Source organism: Populus euphratica, unplaced genomic scaffold, assembly GCF_000495115.2.
Source record: "Populus euphratica unplaced genomic scaffold, PopEup_1.0 scaffold262.1, whole genome shotgun sequence".
In the NCBI taxonomy this organism is placed as follows: Eukaryota; Viridiplantae; Streptophyta; class Magnoliopsida; order Malpighiales; family Salicaceae; genus Populus; species Populus euphratica.
The window spans coordinates 74,844-91,323 of NW_011500145.1; the positions used below are offsets into that span (position 1 = coordinate 74,844).

At 32.7% G+C, this 16,480-nt stretch overlaps 2 protein-coding genes and 2 long non-coding RNA genes across 4 annotated transcripts; 1 reads left to right on the forward strand and 3 right to left on the reverse strand.

Annotated features, from left to right (window-relative positions):
- Nucleotides 1-8,425: 8,425 nt before the first annotated feature.
- LOC105110749 (uncharacterized) lies at nt 8,426-8,859 on the reverse strand. The gene is made up of 2 exons (XR_839524.1): nt 8,808-8,859; nt 8,426-8,535 (listed from the first exon to the last, which is right to left on the reverse strand). It is a non-coding gene; the product is annotated as an uncharacterized LOC105110749 (long non-coding RNA).
- A 264-nt stretch (nt 8,860-9,123) lies between these two features.
- LOC105110748 (uncharacterized) lies at nt 9,124-10,354 on the reverse strand. Its single transcript, XR_839523.1, has 2 exons — nt 9,826-10,354; nt 9,124-9,750 (listed from the first exon to the last, which is right to left on the reverse strand). It is a non-coding gene; the product is annotated as an uncharacterized LOC105110748 (long non-coding RNA).
- Nucleotides 10,355-10,429: 75 nt separating this feature from the next.
- Nucleotides 10,430-11,410, reverse strand: LOC105110747 (uncharacterized). The gene has a single exon (XM_011005902.1). It carries the CDS (start codon nt 11,242-11,244, stop codon nt 10,576-10,578), a length of 669 nt encoding a protein of 222 aa, XP_011004204.1. The 5' UTR covers nt 11,245-11,410; the 3' UTR covers nt 10,430-10,575.
- A 453-nt stretch (nt 11,411-11,863) lies between these two features.
- Nucleotides 11,864-16,133, forward strand: LOC105110746 (sorting nexin 1). Its single transcript, XM_011005901.1, has 10 exons — nt 11,864-12,215; nt 12,288-12,423; nt 12,513-12,646; nt 13,490-13,564; nt 14,188-14,347; nt 14,479-14,612; nt 14,744-14,812; nt 14,941-15,020; nt 15,566-15,626; nt 15,703-16,133. Exons 1-10 carry the CDS (start codon nt 12,063-12,065, stop codon nt 15,910-15,912), a joined length of 1,212 nt encoding a protein of 403 aa, XP_011004203.1. The 5' UTR covers nt 11,864-12,062; the 3' UTR covers nt 15,913-16,133.
- The last annotated feature ends 347 nt before the right edge of the window (nt 16,134-16,480 follow it).

The window sequence follows — 16,480 nt, forward strand, 5'->3', positions numbered from 1 at the left end:
TCAACTTGCACTTTGTTATTGATTGCCAAACATTTTGTAATATATGGAAAACTATCAAAATAATATTTGCTTCATCATCCAATTCCAAAATTATACAACTTTATGATTCCTTTCAAGACATACAACAAGAGAATGATAAAATCATTGTTTATTTATAAAAAAAACAAAGTCTTTTTTTAATGAATTAGTTGTTATAAGAAAATTGATCTCTTTGAAGTATTTTAATATTTATGTTTTTAGAAGGTTAAGAGAAGAGTTTAAATATTACATAATAGTAATGGAGAAATAATAACAACATCAAATACTTTTCATGACATGGTTGAACATTGATGCATATATGTTATTCAAATTGATTTTACTTTTCTTGATCAATGTAAAACACCCTTGAAATTTTAGAAGTATGCTTTTGAAATAATTATTTATTTATTAAACTGCATGTCAACTCTTGTGTTAAATAATAAAATTCTTTTAGAATACCTTCTTAAGTCTACACCAATTTATAGTTTTTTTTTTTTTACATTTATGTTTTCCTTCCCTTTATTTATATCATGCTCATAAGTTAGATTTTCATTATATTTTTTGTGTTTTTCTAGGCTATAACTTCTCTTACTTAGGTTATTAGCGTCTTGATTTATCTTTAAAATAAATATACATTGCTCGGCATGTTTGGTTTTATAAAAATATTTTTCCTTTTGAAAAATTTAAATAAATAGTAATATTGCCTAAATCATCCATGAGTGCTTTTCTTTTAACCTGGACACTTTTTCTATTTTATCTTTAAACTCGCCACCTGCACATACTTTACCTAATCAACTTGTTTTAGTGAGTAATATTCCTAATAATATATCGGCACATACTTCATCTCTCATTGATCATTATCAAAGTATGATTTTTTTTCTCTTCAAGTATATATGGTTTTCTTACTCCTCATATACTTACATGATATAGTTGAGCCTTGAGTTTCTTTTTTTATCCCCTTTTGACTTGTTACCTTCTAACTTGAGTGGTTGATCTCTCTAATTCTCTTACTAAGGATATGATTTCCAAGTTAATTCTTTCTGCTCATGTTCTACCATAGCATTTCATGGTTCTTCATCTAGAGAAACCCAAAACAACTAATTTCACTCTCTTTTCTACTTCACATGTTATTTTTTTACCTAAATAGTACCTATTACTTTTTAGTAGGCTAACTATCATTTAAAATGACATCAAACCATGTAAGAGGAAATTCATGATTTGCATTTTAATGGTATATGGACTTTAGTTTCCTTTCACTCATTTATAAATGTTATTGGTAGCTATTTTGGTGTATAAAATTAAAAGGAGAGCTTATAATAATATTAAGAGTTACAAAGCTTGTTTACTTATTAAAGAATTTACTCAACAAGAAGATATTAAATTTTTAGATACTTTTAGTTTTATAGGTAAGCCAATTACTATTCATTTAGTTCTTACTATTATCATTTCTTAGGGTTGGCTAATTAATCAACTAAATACTCATTATGCATTTTTGAATGGGATAATTCAACAAGAGGTGTATAAAGAGTAACCACCTGATTTTATTCACTCTACTTTTTCCTCACATGTTGCTAATATCAAAAGATTAAAAAAAAAGAATTATACAAATATAGCTAATTTTTATAAAATATAAAAGAAAAAATTCAAGAAAAATTAAACTAATCTTTTTAAAATATCATGTAACTAAGAAAAAGTTATTTAAAAAAAACCACTACTTAAAAACAAAGCTAATTCGATATAAAAAGAGAAAAAAAAAATCATGCTCTAATAGGTTAGACTTATGCTATGAACATGTAAGCCCAAACCCACACTATATATATATATATATATCAAACATGAGACATGTAACCTATAATGGCAAGGAACTTATTTTCGATGGGTTGCCTATCTAGAATTCAATCATCATTGTGGTGGCTGGAAAATTAGAGGAGAAGGTTTTTAGTCTAAAAATTTATTTTTTTCAACCCATTTCACCCAAAAAATCTAAGAAATACTATATAAAAATCCCCATAAACCACTTATAAGCTCTAAAATCACTTAAAAAATAAAAATCAAATTAATCATAAAATCTAAAAGGAACTTAATTTACATTTTCAATCATTTAATAGGGAAAAAAAACCAACATAATCAAACTCTACTCGTTGACATTAATACAATGGGTTTTATAAGCAAAAAGTGGTAATTCACAAACTTTTTCTCTCATTCGATGTTCTTGTGTGACTCTCTCTTTTCTCACACTCAAGAACTAAAATGCTAAGAAAATTATTTTTTGAACCAAAATTAAAATTGCAAAAACTAAAGAGGTTGCAAAGTACAAAAGAAGAAGAAAGAAAGTAGGTGGACTAAACAAAAGTGTTTCATTGCTTTACACTTTGGTCCTCTTTTGTTGGAATTTTTCTTTCATTAACAAATTTTAATAAACTTATCATTAATTTGGTTATAAAAGGCTCAACTAAAAAAATTTGAAGATAAAATAGAAAATAAATTCAGGCTACTATGTGCCATAACCTAATTTTTTACCTTTATTTTTGTATATTTCAAAAAAATAGAAAAATCTAAAAAAAATATTTTCAGTAAATTTGTTGATTTTAATCATTTTTTATTTCCATCATTTTTATGAGCTTAGAAGTAATCATAAAAAGTATAAAAATACAAAAATAAAATACATAGTTAGGGTTGAAATCGGATTAATAATTGAGTATCACATGCAAAGATTGAGTTTGAGAAATTTTGGGTCTCAATTGAAGGTTGAATTGAAGAAGAAATAGAAGAAAATGGCTTAATTTAGTTTAATTTGGACAAAGTTGAAAGAAATTGTAAGTTGAAGGGTAAGTTTGAAACAAGTCACCAAGTTAGAAAGTCAATTGGGGTCTTAAATGAAGAAGAAAATTGAAATCTGGAGTGTATTTGGCTTAAAATTATAGATTTAAGAAACCAAGGACTAAAATAAATTCAATGAAAAGGTCCAAGAGCCTATCTTAATTCTGGCAGGGGCATAATTGAATTAAAAGAAGCCAAATTGACCAAAAATTAAAAAAAAAACTTAAAGAACAGGGACTGAAGCATAAGAAGCGAAGAAATAAGAGGATAAGTTTGAGGTTGGTGCCATTTTTAATTAGAAAACCTAACTCTAATTAAAGATGAAGACGACACCGTTTCACATTAAGAGAAACGGTGCATCTTGATAAAAGGGTGTAGAACAGGGGATGAATGGGCAAAGTACAGAAAATCTAGAAAACGTTGTTTTGCAATGACTTTTCATTGAATTTAAGCCTTCGTAGAAATGGTGAGGCTTGGGCTGTGTAGGCTGTGTTCATGGTAGTAGGCTAGGGCTAGGTCTGGGCGTAAGTCATCTTCTGTAAATGCTAAAAAGTGTGCGCTCTGGTTTTTGATTACTTGGGCTGTATTTATGGATTTGACGGGTTTGATTTAAGTGTGCACATGTTCAAGAAAATTAAAGTAATAACAAAAAAAAAAATACAATCAAATTTATGTCAATGCATATCTTGAATGCATCATGACCAAGTTCTTTTTTTAAAAAAAATCATTGTGGCATATTTTTTTTTATAAAAAACCTTTATTTTTCTCTCCACAAGGAAATAAAAAAATTGCATATTTTAGCATTTTTTATTCTTTTATCTAGCATTATCACAAAAAATAAAAAATATATAAAAAAATTGTTTGTATATACATACAAGAGCTTGATAACAAGTTTATTAAATTCTTTAGGACGTGATATAAATTCAAAAGCTCATCAAGCTGTATATCTAATAAACTCAAAAACTCAGCTCTAGTTTTCTAAAAAAAATATATTTTTATTTATTTTCAATATTTAAAGCAAGTAGGACCTTATAAATAAAATTCAAGAACTCTAGGCATTAACTTAGAAATTAAAAAAATAAAATTTTAATGTGGTATTTTTTGATAAGTCTATTTGTATAAGATTGATATTGAGATTTTCATATATAAAATTTTATTTTAAAAAAGATCAATATCAATATTAGATTTTTTTTTCTAATAATTAAATTGACGAGTATTTTATTTACAGGAACCAACAACAAATATTTTTTAAATAATTATAAAAAAATTTAAAATAAAAAAATTAGAATAATTAAGAACAACCAAAAAGATAAATTTAAGAAAAAGTACATAATAAATATAATATTTCATAAGATAAATTGTTTTTAGGTATGGTCAGTTTTTAGAATGGACTAAAATGAGAAACCCGGGGAAATGAAAAACTACTATAATAAATTATAAGGATATTGTAGTAATTCTAGAGACTTTTCCCGCGCTATAAATAGCCATTTGGCTTCCCAGGTTCATTTCACAGCAACAAAAGTGAAGGGGAAAGGGATTTTCAAGCCTTTCTTCAAATTCTCGCTATATTTATGCATTTTTCATGTTTTGACCAAACACGTCCTCTTCTTTTTTTGGTCAATGACACAGTTTTTTCAATAAAATCTTAAGGAAATTAAAATAAATATTTGCAAGAATTATAGTAATTTCAATTCATAAGAAAAAAATTACTCCTTTAGTTAAAATCTATTTTCCTTTTTTATTTTAACCAAAAAGTGTCTTTTTATTAGGAGTATTTTTTTTATAATAACTTATCATGATTTGAAAAGAAATTTTCAATAAAAAGCATAAAAAAAATCATGACTTTATAGTTTTTATATGAATGCATGGAAAAATAAAAGAGTAATTAATTCATGAAAACTGTATAAAAATTCTCAATAAAAAATAATATATATATTATTCTTATTGGATATTAATGTGAAATGTTTTTAATAAAAAATATATATTAAATCTATGTATAATTATTTATAAAATAATTAAAAATATTACCATAAAAATATTTAATCTTATTAAAAAAAAGACTTGTCATTATTTATCTAACGAGGATTTATATATATATATATATATATACACACTTGTTTTTTTAATTTCTAAATGATGATCAAATATCATGCTGTCTGCTAATCTTTTTAAATAAAATGGATGATATATAATCCTCGTAGGTATATAATATGTTGTTTATTGACATATATTCTATTTATTTTCGGTGATTGCAAAAATAAAATTTAAGTTTTGAAATCTTAAAAATTCAAATTTTAATTTATTTTCATTTAAAAATATCATAGAAATCTTGATAACTCTATTTCCAATCCTAAAACACTCTCTAAACATTGTAAAAAAAAAAATCATATAAAATAAACTTTATGGACCCGAATCTAAGTTTTTTAGCATGATGAGAGGAAAAAAAAAACCACCTCTATTGAATTCCATTCTCCTAGATAAATTCATTAATTTTTGTTATTAGAATTTGCTATTTAACTAACATTTTATCCGAATTTACTATTGTGGCATTGACATATAAATCTTTCAAATAATATTTTATCCCAATTTATTATTTAAGTCTCGACATTTCTTTTCCAAAAAGTATCCTTTCACAATTTGCCATTTAGCTAAACAATAATGCTTACCTTTTTCTTTAAGGATTTTTTCCAATGATTTCTTACTTTTCATCTCCTCGTAGTGGTGAATAATATTTTTTTTAACCGTCAAGATGTGTGAGTTTAAATTGAGCTTTGTGTATAGGCTCAATTATTCTTTAAAAAATTAAATATCTTATGAAATGAAGAACTATTTAATGCTTAAGTAAGGAAGTATACAAAAAAAAAAAATATAAAAACAAATTATTGAAGAGTGAAATGTTGAGTCTGGAAAAGCTATAACCTCTTTTGTTTATCTAGTTACCTAATGTATATATAAATGATAGACACATCAACTCATCTTGGGAAGTTGCATGAAAATTAATTAGTGAAAATATCAATGGCTCGTCATTGTTTATAATGTCTAGCTCTATTATTAGTAAGTGATTAGTGAATATAAATGATATATTAATTAAAAATAACTATTGGCTAATAAAATAGGTGTTTGATTTGATAAGAATTATATGTATGATACACTATAATCATCATCTCAAAATGTAGTGATACTCTTGTATACAAGAATACAATTGTAAAGAAAATAATATGTTAGTAAAATATATAAACTTTTGTATGTATGGGTGGTGTATGACATTGTATTCTAACAACTTAGAACTCAAAAAAATATTTGCATTGAACAATCTACTAAAAGGGTAAGGTTATAGCCATTTGTGATACGACTTGAACATTATGGGTGTTGTCAAGGCAACAGGTGTATTTTGGATTGAAAATAGAGTTATTAAAATTTAAATGATGTTCTTTAGATGTTTTTAAGTAACAACAAGTTGAATTTTTTATTTTTTTATTTTTTAAATATGAATGCCCCATAACAACTTTATATAGGTTGTTTAATAGTGTGGTAATGATTGTTTTTTAAAGTATTTTTTATTAAAAAAATATATTAAAATAATATTTTTTTAAAAAAATTATTTTAAACATTAGAATATAAAAACAATTCAGAAATAATTTTTTTCTTTTTAAAAAAGCATGGTTTCAACCACATTTCTAATTGGTGTCTTAAATTACCAGTTGCTGGACACCAAACATCGTTAACCTCCAAGACTGCTTTTTTCAAACTTAAGATCGTCAGTGGAGAGGCCCATTTGGGCTTTTCGGGCCTCTAAAGATTAAAGTCCACAATCCACTCAGACAAAGGGATGGCTATAAATAGCGATGTACATCTCTTGTGATCCTTATGGGGAGCTCTAGGGTTTTTACTCTTTCCTCTCCTGAAAATCTAACGAACTTTCATAGGGTTTTTCTCTTCTAATAAGCGCCGCCCTTAAGATCGCCTTCCTTATAAAATGGAAGCGTTTTGAGTCATAGCTGCGCAATATTGAACTTTCTTTTAGGAGTTTTTCAAAAGGGTTCTCCTGTTGAGTTTCTCCTTATACGCCCACCTGGATTTTCTTCATGAGGCATTTTTTTTCTTTGGATCTGTTTGCTTTTCCTGTTTTTTGAACTGCTAGGTATGTATTGGTGTTAAAACCTTTTCTTATCTATGCTTGTTTCAATCAATGGGAGCTACAGGTCCTCTGATATTCATGTAAATGGTTCATTATTTGGTGGGAAACAATTAAACCCTTCTTTATTTTTTGTTCATCGTTACTTTTTTGAGTTGGGTTGATTTTTGTTTAGCTCAATTGGGCTAAAAGATTCATGAAGTTGGCAAAGATGATGAATCAATTAGATGTGTGAATGGAGCTTAATCTATATTGAACTCAACTTTTTGAGGCATATTTAATCGTCTGATTTGCTTGTGTTTTAGAAATTACTTTTCTTGCTAATACGTAATCTGGCTATAAAATTTTTTGGAGGTCGATGATGATAAATTCGAAGGCTTGTTTCTCAAAACATTCGCAGTGGCCGCCTAAGTGCTTTCGCCTACGCCAGGCTTGAGAGCGTATGCTGCTTTTATCCTTCCTTGGATGTCTGAGATCTCAATTCAATCTTATTATAGTGCCATATCGGCCATATGATTAAAGGAAACATTTTCCTTTGTTCTGCGCGTTTTGCGCGTGTTTAAGTGAATTTGTTAAATGTTTTCACAAATGTTGCAACAAATCCAAAGGCTTGTTTCTCAAAACATTCTGGGGTTGAAATTAATCGTTGTATTTTGTCCAACTTTCTTGACGATGAAGACAAATCCAAAGGCTTGTTTCTCAGAACATTTGCCACGACTGCCTAAGAATTTTCGCCTTCGTCGTGCTTAGAGAGCTCGTGCTGCTTTTATCCTTGAATGCCTGAAACCTGAATCCTCCTTTTGCATTTCTCTATATTTTGTGTTTATTGAAACCGTTTTCATTCATTCACAATAATCTGTGATTTATGGTCTTAATGCGGCTTTGATTATTAGTTTGCACCTAAAATGAATTGCTGCAATTCTTCTGTAATTTTATTATTCTTTAATTTGATGCATGCCCGATGTTGCTTGTGTGATCTCAATATACGGCTTTTTGTAAAGCTTTGCACAAATGGTGTCCGCCTCCTTTCTGATACTTGAAACTAAAAATTTTTAAATTAATTTTCTCTTTCAAAATACAAAAAAAAATTATTTTTATATATACAGCTAGATCCTAAAAAGTTTTTTAAGCATATTTTCAAAAGAAAAGGAAGCATCTTTCTCATGTTTTAAAAAGCACAATGTATATATATATATATATATATACATATATATTCGTTACTTTTTTGAGTTGGGTTGATTTTTGTTTAGCTCAATTGGGCTAAAAGATTCATGAAGTTGGCAAAGATGATGAATCAATTAGATGTGTGAATGGAGCTTAATCTATATTGAACTCAACTTTTTGAGGCATATTTAATCGTCTGATTTGCTTGTGTTTTAGAAATTACTTTTCTTGCTAATACGTAATCTGGCTATAAAATTTTTTGGAGGTCGATGATGATAAATTCGAAGGCTTGTTTCTCAAAACATTCGCAGTGGCCGCCTAAGTGCTTTCGCCTACGCCAGGCTTGAGAGCGTATGCTGCTTTTATCCTTCCTTGGATGTCTGAGATCTCAATTCAATCTTATTATAGTGCCATATCGGCCATGTGATTAAAGGAAACATTTTCCTTTGTTCTGCGCGTTTTGCGCGTGTTTAAGTGAATTTGTTAAATGTTTTCACAAATGTTGCAACAAATCCAAAGGCTTGTTTCTCAAAACATTCTGGGGTTGAAATTAATCGTTGTATTTTCTTTAAATCTCAGTTCATGATGACAAATCCAAAGGCTTGTTTCTCAAAACATTCGTAGTGGCCGCCTAAGAGCTTTCGACTTTGTCGGGCTTGAGAGCTTGTGCTGCATTATCCTTACAGTTTCTGTTTATAATGGCACTTGTAATTTGCGGCTGACTACTAAAAATAGTAGTGTGAGAAGTAGATTTTAAGTGGTAGCTCGGGAATCCGACATTTCTCAGTTGTATCTCTCATCGTCACCTGTTACGCGTGTTTGGTGCGAGATGCTTATCACCCAAAAGAGGTGTGCTGCAGCGAAAACGGCAAGCACTAGAGAGCTTTTGATGAGAATATTACTCCTGTCGGGATCGCTATTTGGTCAACCACAATTCACGATAATAAAATCAGTACTAGTGAGAATGATATACATGGAAAAAACAGTTCCAAAAGCTGTTGCCATAATTTAATGTAAATCCTAGCAATCCCACTCATCTTTCAAGTGTTTTCTTTCTATCCGTAAATAAAAAAGGCAATTGATGTTTTCTTCCAAAATGGAAACTTGGTTGGAAACAACTGATGAAGGAAACCAGATCACTTCCCAAAATGAAAACCATATCTTCTGTGATGATCCCATGTTTGTTACAAGCACAGCAAGCCATGATTCTCTACCGATACTCTTAACAACTCGATTTGCACCAGGAGATCGATCTCAGGTTCAAATCCTGTGAGGGTTGGGGTGCGGATTCATCTGCCAGCCTATCGGACCTTCTATTGAATAAAAGAAAAACCCAAAACTAGATTAAACATAAAACAATAACCAAAATAATCAGAACCCATTATGATCTCATAGAGCATTCCTGACCTATCCCAGATCCCTCCCTTCTCAAGGACTCCCTGCCCCTTCAAGCACAGAAAGGCCAACTGCCTCAAACCTCTTGCCACAATTTCTTGAGGCGGAATGCTCTATTCATCTCCATCAAATTCACCATCATTCATTGTCCTTATAACTTACTTTTCCTCCGCTTCACCACTGCAAAGCAATTGCTTGTCCTTTGAACTGTTTTCTGACTATTATCATAGTTTTCTTTACGTTATCAATTGTGGACACAAATTAAGGGCAGTGACTTCGATAAATGATAATACCAGCTGGAACAGAAGGGTTTCAACAGCCTGCAGCAATGGTCAATCTCCTATAAACTTCAAATCATTTCCCATGATGAGATTGGGACCAAGACAGTTCATTTGAGTGGTTTCTCCGATTTCCATTCCCTCAATATAAAATCAAGAATGGCAAGGCAGCATGTTTGCTTGTATTCTCCCAAAGCCCCGCAGATACCCAACGTTTCACACCACACACCATACCTATCTAGGAAAATAGTAATGGAAACCAAGAATGTTCTCTTGCATTGCAGTAAGCACATAAAAAAGAAAAAGTAAAAGGAAAATCCTACCGGTACCATTTTGACAACAAATATATACAGGAAAACAGGAACGGGGTAAGCAATGAGAAACGAAGCTAGCATAAGAAAATACTACCAGCCGAGTACTCTCTCATCTCATTCAGTGTTTCTACCCATAGTCAAAAGGCAAATAATAATTCCTTCACGAAAGCAAACTTATTTGAAAAAAGAAAAAGTCATGATCAATTTCCATTGTAGGAAAACAAAAAGGAAATCAATTATTCTAGCTTAAACAAAAAAAGCAATAAAATCCCAATTTTACTACAAGCATTGCAAACCATAAATAAAAGGAAAGGCTATTACTTTTAAGAAATAGATTCAATTTTAATTAATAACGTTCAAGACCTATTAGGCTATCACGACGATCGCATAGCACCAAAATAAATAAATAAAAAACTTTTAACATTAGTAGTAGTAGCAAGAATAATCAAAATCAATCAAGGAACCCAGTTTGACGCCAAATTGCGTTCCTAACCTGTCTCAGATCCCTTCCTTTCAACGTCCTCCCCACCCCTTCAAGCACCGAAAACGTTGTCTTGGGCGACTGCCTCGATCCTCGTGCCACAATCTCATGAGGTGGCAGCATCTCTTCATCTCCATCAAACTCACCATCATCGTCCTCCTTAAACCTGCTACTCCTCTCTTTCGCCATCGCCATCGACAACACCGGCACATTCATCGGGGCCGATTGGTTCATTTTTCTTATCGGCACCGACTGCGACCCGTATTCCGCCACGTGAGGGGACCTCGGAATTAATGGGATTGCTCTAGACGAGGATGAAGAAGGTGATGGTGGCAGTGAAGGCTTGCGGTAAAGAACCGTGTTGTGGTTGTATTCTGGTAACGCAGCGAGAATCCCCGAGTTCTGAGGGAAAGCTGTGTGGCGGTTAAATTTATTATGGTGGTTGCTGTTGTTGCTGGCGGTTGTTGGAGAGGACGAGGAGGAATTGCTTTGGGTTTGATTGGTGGAATAGTTGGTCAAGAAAATATCATCCTCGTTAAGCTCATCTGCGTTTCCGTTACTGTCACCATTGCCGTCGGTCACGTAAGAGGTGGAAGAGGAGGGGATGCCGAGGAAACGGTAACGGGAGGTAGAGTCCATCTGATTTGTTTTTATAAATGGTGAATTAATGATGAGTGGAGGAGCTAGAAAAAGGAATTTATGTGCGTTTCTGTCTGAATTTATAAATATAAATATTTTGTTTTAAAAAACAGAGAGTAAGAAGGAGGAGCAAGAATTATTAGGGGGGGGACTGTTGTGGCGGCGGGGGGTGTCATCTCCTGTAGCTTAAATTGCCATTGCATTGCTTTGCATGGATACTTCGAATCAGACTTTGGCTTTAATTTTATTTATTTATTTTTTTCGATTAATCTCGACGATCCACTGAATATCCTGTAAATCCAGTAAATATATAAGACACCGCGGAGATGACAGACATGCATGCTAGAGCTTGAACCCAAGTGCAATAAAAAAAGACAAGTCCCTTCCCCCACTGGACTAAACCCTATTTTACATTTTAATTTTAATTTTAATCTTCCTCTCCAACATGTGTTTAATGATATAAGTATATTTGAGAGTACGGTTGAATAGTAATTTCCTTGCTACAAAAGTAAATCACTTTTGTTCATGGTAAAAAAATTAAATATATTTTTACCCAAATCAATAAAACACAACTACTGATAATAAAGTACTGCTGGGCTCATAAAAAAGCGCGCCGCCGTGTTCAGTTCTCCCCAAGCTTCCTTTTGTAGTATAAATATAAGTAAATAAGGGCCATGTTTTCCACGGTAAATTACAAAATCTACCGCTTCCCTTATCCCCTTCTCTGTGCCTGCTTTTTAGCTCAATCAGTTAAGCATATACTCTGACCAGTTGACAGTTTATTAAATTCTGTTTGCTTGTTTGTTGGCACTCATCAAATGGAGCAACAGCAGCAACTGCAGAGAAGTACATCAGGGAGTCCAAGCCCTAGATCTCCGTCATCGCAGCCTTATTTATCGGTTTCGGTGACTGATCCTGTAAAATTAGGGAATGGCGTCCAGGGTTACATCTCTTATCGCGTTATCACCAAGGTAATGTTTTCATTCTTGATGGAGGTTTTAGGGTTTTAATTCTTGATTGTGATTAAATGTTTTGGCGTGTAGACAAATTTACCGGAATACCAAGGGCACGAAAAGATTGTGATTCGGCGGTACAGCGATTTTGATTGGTTGCGTGATCGGCTTTTCCACAATTACAAAGGTGTATTTATCCCCCCTCTTCCAGAAAAGAGCGCTGTAGGTAAGGGATTGGTCTAATTTGCAGCAATGAGTTGGTTGGAGCAGTGAGTTCGATTTTATTTTGACTAATTATGATTGGTGGAAATGCAGAAAAGTTTCGGTTTAGTGCTGAATTTATTGAGATGAGGAGACAAGGGCTGGATATATTTGTCAATAGGATAGCTTCGCATCAAGAGCTTCAGCATAGTGAGGATTTAAGGACCTTTTTGCAGGCTGATGAGGAGGTGAATCATCTATATATGTAGTGTATTAACAATTTGCATTCTTTTAGTGCTGTACGTGAAAGTTTATTATCGCTTCACTAATTTTCTTGTTAATCCAAAGGATAAATTCACGAACTACTTGTCATAAACTATCTATAATCTTGCAGCAAGCACGCAGTGAAAGTCAAATTTTTCTCTTTATCCGTGAAGAGGATCCTTTATTACTGTGAATTTTCTCCCTCGTTGAAAAACATTTCTGGACATTTTTAGTGAAAGAGAGGAATGAAAAACTGGATAAAAAGCACATGTAAAGTGGAATATGGCTGGTTGCCATGCTTTATCACTTTAGTTTCTGGAATATGTCTACCTAAGATCTGTCCAGAAAGTGCAGTGACTGGCTTTGGCAGGTCAATAATGGTTTTCATCAGGATTGAGCGTGAGACTGCATATTTGATCTTTTATTGTTTTCACCAGTATCATTCCCAGGAGCAAACACTGTGGCCACATATAGCATTTCCACTCAAATTATCTCAAGAGATGCAATACTAGCAAGCAATCTGTTTTGTCACGGGATAATTATTTTTAAAACACGGAGAGATAGTTTTATAAATACAATTGATGACAGTTCATTCTCGAGCAATTACTTACATGACTTGGACCTATGAATTCCTTTCTGAATCATTAATAAGGAAGAAGTAACTGTATTGATTCATATAATGTCATTCTTGGCATGTGACATAGAAGATTAACATGTATATTGCCTATGATGATTGCTTGTGATTCCTGTTCTTTCCTGTATTTTTTATATCTAAGAGTACAACTGTGAGCTTTTAATTCAACATTAGTTTATCACCTTTTTTTCAGACCATGGAAAGATTAAGATCTCAAGAGACTGGTATATTTAAGAAGAAACCTGCTGATTTGATGCAAATTTTCAAGGTATGATGAGCTCTCTGTCTTTCTTTTCTGATTGACACGTGAAATTCAGCACTAATTTTCTGATGCTTGAACACTGTTATGCAACATCTGAACACTTCTTTCCTTATTATGAATTCTCCTATGCTATAAATTAATTATCAAATTAATCAGACGTTAGGTCCTTATCTGAAAGCATATCACTGAAGTTGGATGACTGCTTCTTAGTTCACTGGATACTTTGCTTCTGTTGTGTGGATACTTGAAGATGATGTTTAACAACTCCAGACGTACAATTTTGTGGTTGTGTTTAGTGTTTATTTTTAGATGACTTGTTTCAGGTGTCAGATCAAATTCTCTTTATTTAATTAAGAATCTTTTTCACTACCTGTTGGTTTAGTATATAGCGCACGAGACAGCAGTCAATTCCAACTGTACACTGCAATTTACAGAATAGGCCATTCTTGAAGATGATGTTTAACAACTCCAGGTGTACAATTTTGTGGTTGTGTTTTGTGTTTATTTTTCAAGACAGCAGTCAATTCCACCTGTACACTGCAATTTACAGAATAGGCCATTCAAACAAGCATGCTTTCAGTATGCTAATTATAGTATGATCTAGCAACTATGGTCCAAATGTTTTGCAGGACGCGCAATCTAAAGTGAGTGACATTGTTCTTGGGAAGGAAAAACCTGTTGAAGAATCGAATCTTGAAAATGAAAAGCTAAAACATTACATCTTTGAGCTTGAAAACCATTTGGCTGAAGCTCAGAAGCATGCATATCGTCTTGTAAAGCGACATAGAGGTAATGGTGGTTTATGTGGTTGTTACATGTAGCACATGATGAGTCTCATTTCACGGTACATATTCTTTAGACTCATTATGATGCTGTCAGTTCTTGTGATGTGATTGCCCGTGTTTTTTTTTTTTTGTCAGAACTGGGGCAATCGCTATCGGATTTCAGTAAGGCAGTAAAACTCCTTGGTGCTTGTGAAGGAGATGCCCTAGGAAAGGCGTTTTCTGAGCTTGGGACTAAATCAGAGGCATTATCAGTTAAGCTTCAGAAGGAGGTAGGCTTAAAGTCAATCGTGCCTTCTGCTACCAGATTCAGCATTTTGTTTTATGGCCCTCGTGTCTTTTTAGTCTTTTGGAGTTAACAAGCTTCTTTTTAAATCTTTGATGCATTTCTATGAACTTCCAGGCCCATCAACTCTTAATGAATTTTGAAGAACCATTGAAAGATTATGTCCGTGCTGTTCAATCAATTAAGGTGAGTTTGGCTTGCCTTCTTCCATCCTTTTCCAATCTCTTCACCCTACTTTTTTTTGTGTGTGAGTGCCCGCTCGCCCTCTACATTTGTCTTTGAAGCTGATCTTGTTTTTCTGTGTGTTCTGACAGGCTACCATAGCTGAGCGGGCCAATGTCTTCAGGCATCAGTGTGAACTGGCTGAAACAATGAAGTTGAAAGAGATAAATCTGTATGTCCTGGTTACTCCTTTCCTTCTTATAACTTTATTTTATCTGTGATTTCGATGGTACCATGTGAAATCGTCACGAACATTGCAAGATACAGAACCATGACTTTTCTCTTGATTCTTATTACTGTACTCTGATAGTTCTTTAGTGGTAATGACTTAGTTACATGCAACTTGAATTAAGTTTGTAAATACAAGTGTCATCCAGCAAAGAAGCACTGTTGAAAGTGTTTGATTAGGTTCCATGCTTATAAGTATCTCTCACAACATTTCAATCGGTAACAAGGCAGAATTTAGATTGTGTGATAAAGAGGCCTTTTAGCATCTAACGCAATGTATAGTTACATTTTATTTTCATACATGTGTAGTCGAAGTTTTGTCCACTGGGAATTCTAAAAACAAGCTCAGAAATCCTGAAACTTGAAAACCCCATTGTATCATTGAAGTTGTCACTTATTGATGGCCTTTTCCCATTGTTCCATGGTAGTCCGTTTTGGCTGCTGGCCCAGATGATCTCTGGAGTTTCTAATTCTTATCTATTGCTGCAGTGACAAACTTATGCTAACACGTTCTTATAAAATGGGAGAAGCGGAGCATGAGTACAATGAGGCAAGTTATCTTACGGTTAGCATATTTGCACGTCAGAAATCTTAGTTCTCTGACTTGAAATTTTGTTTTCATGCAGTTGAAAGCGGAAAATGAGGAAGCAACTAGAAGGTTTGAGACAATTGTGAGACTGATGAACGAAGAGATAGCGCGCTTTCAAGAACAGAAAACATTGGATATGGGGATTGCTTTCCATGAATTTGCAAAAGGACAGGTACGCTTGGCAAATAGCATTGCAGATGCTTGGAGAAGTCTTCTTCCTAAACTTGAAGCATGTTCCACACAATGAACACTGGAAAGTGAGCTCCTGTTCACTTTCTTCATTCTTAGGAATGCTGGGACCAAGCTCTTGCTTTGTAAAAACATTCCAGTTTTGCTATTCTGTTGTTGAACATCATACGGCACGTTTGCAAACTTCTGTTTCTTGTACAAATTTGAGATCAAGTTAAGAGCAAATTAGGAGCGAACACGAAAAATGATCATGTCTTAGCATCAGATCCTCTCTTCTCATTGAGATTTACACCGGTGTCCACACCTTCGAATCTAGCGTGTCTGGCATTGTGGTTTAAAAATAATAGGTTTAAGAAAAAACGTCTAAAGTTTGAAATTCAATTGTGTAGAGTTTAATGCCATTTTTTAAAGTTTGAAACAGAAGCTATTTAATAATCTCCGTTAGAGAATTCTAGCTACTCTGAGCAAATGACATTTTAAAATCAGATTTCCCAGCCCTTTTTTTGTTTTTTGAAGCTGTTAAATTAAAATTCTACCAGCAAAAAATCTTTCCAAAAATAATAACTGGCCCTAATTTGATTTTCAATTCAACCCAACCTAAAATTCTTTAACTGCTCAGAATCTCA

What these genes read in the sequence shown, in the direction of transcription:
- LOC105110746 (XM_011005901.1), top strand. Translation starts at nt 12,063, where the DNA reads ATGGAGCAACAGCAGCAACTGCAGAGAAGTACATCAGGGAGTCCAAGC. An exon ending in CTTATCGCGTTATCACCAAG is followed by an intron (nt 12,216 to 12,287) that starts GTAATGTTTTCA and finishes TTTGGCGTGTAG; the next exon opens with ACAAATTTACCGGAATACCA. An exon ending in CGGAGCATGAGTACAATGAG is followed by an intron (nt 15,627 to 15,702) that starts GCAAGTTATCTT and finishes GTTTTCATGCAG; the next exon opens with TTGAAAGCGGAAAATGAGGA.
- LOC105110747 (XM_011005902.1), bottom strand. Translation starts at nt 11,244, where the DNA reads ATGGACTCTACCTCCCGTTACCGTTTCCTCGGCATCCCCTCCTCTTCC.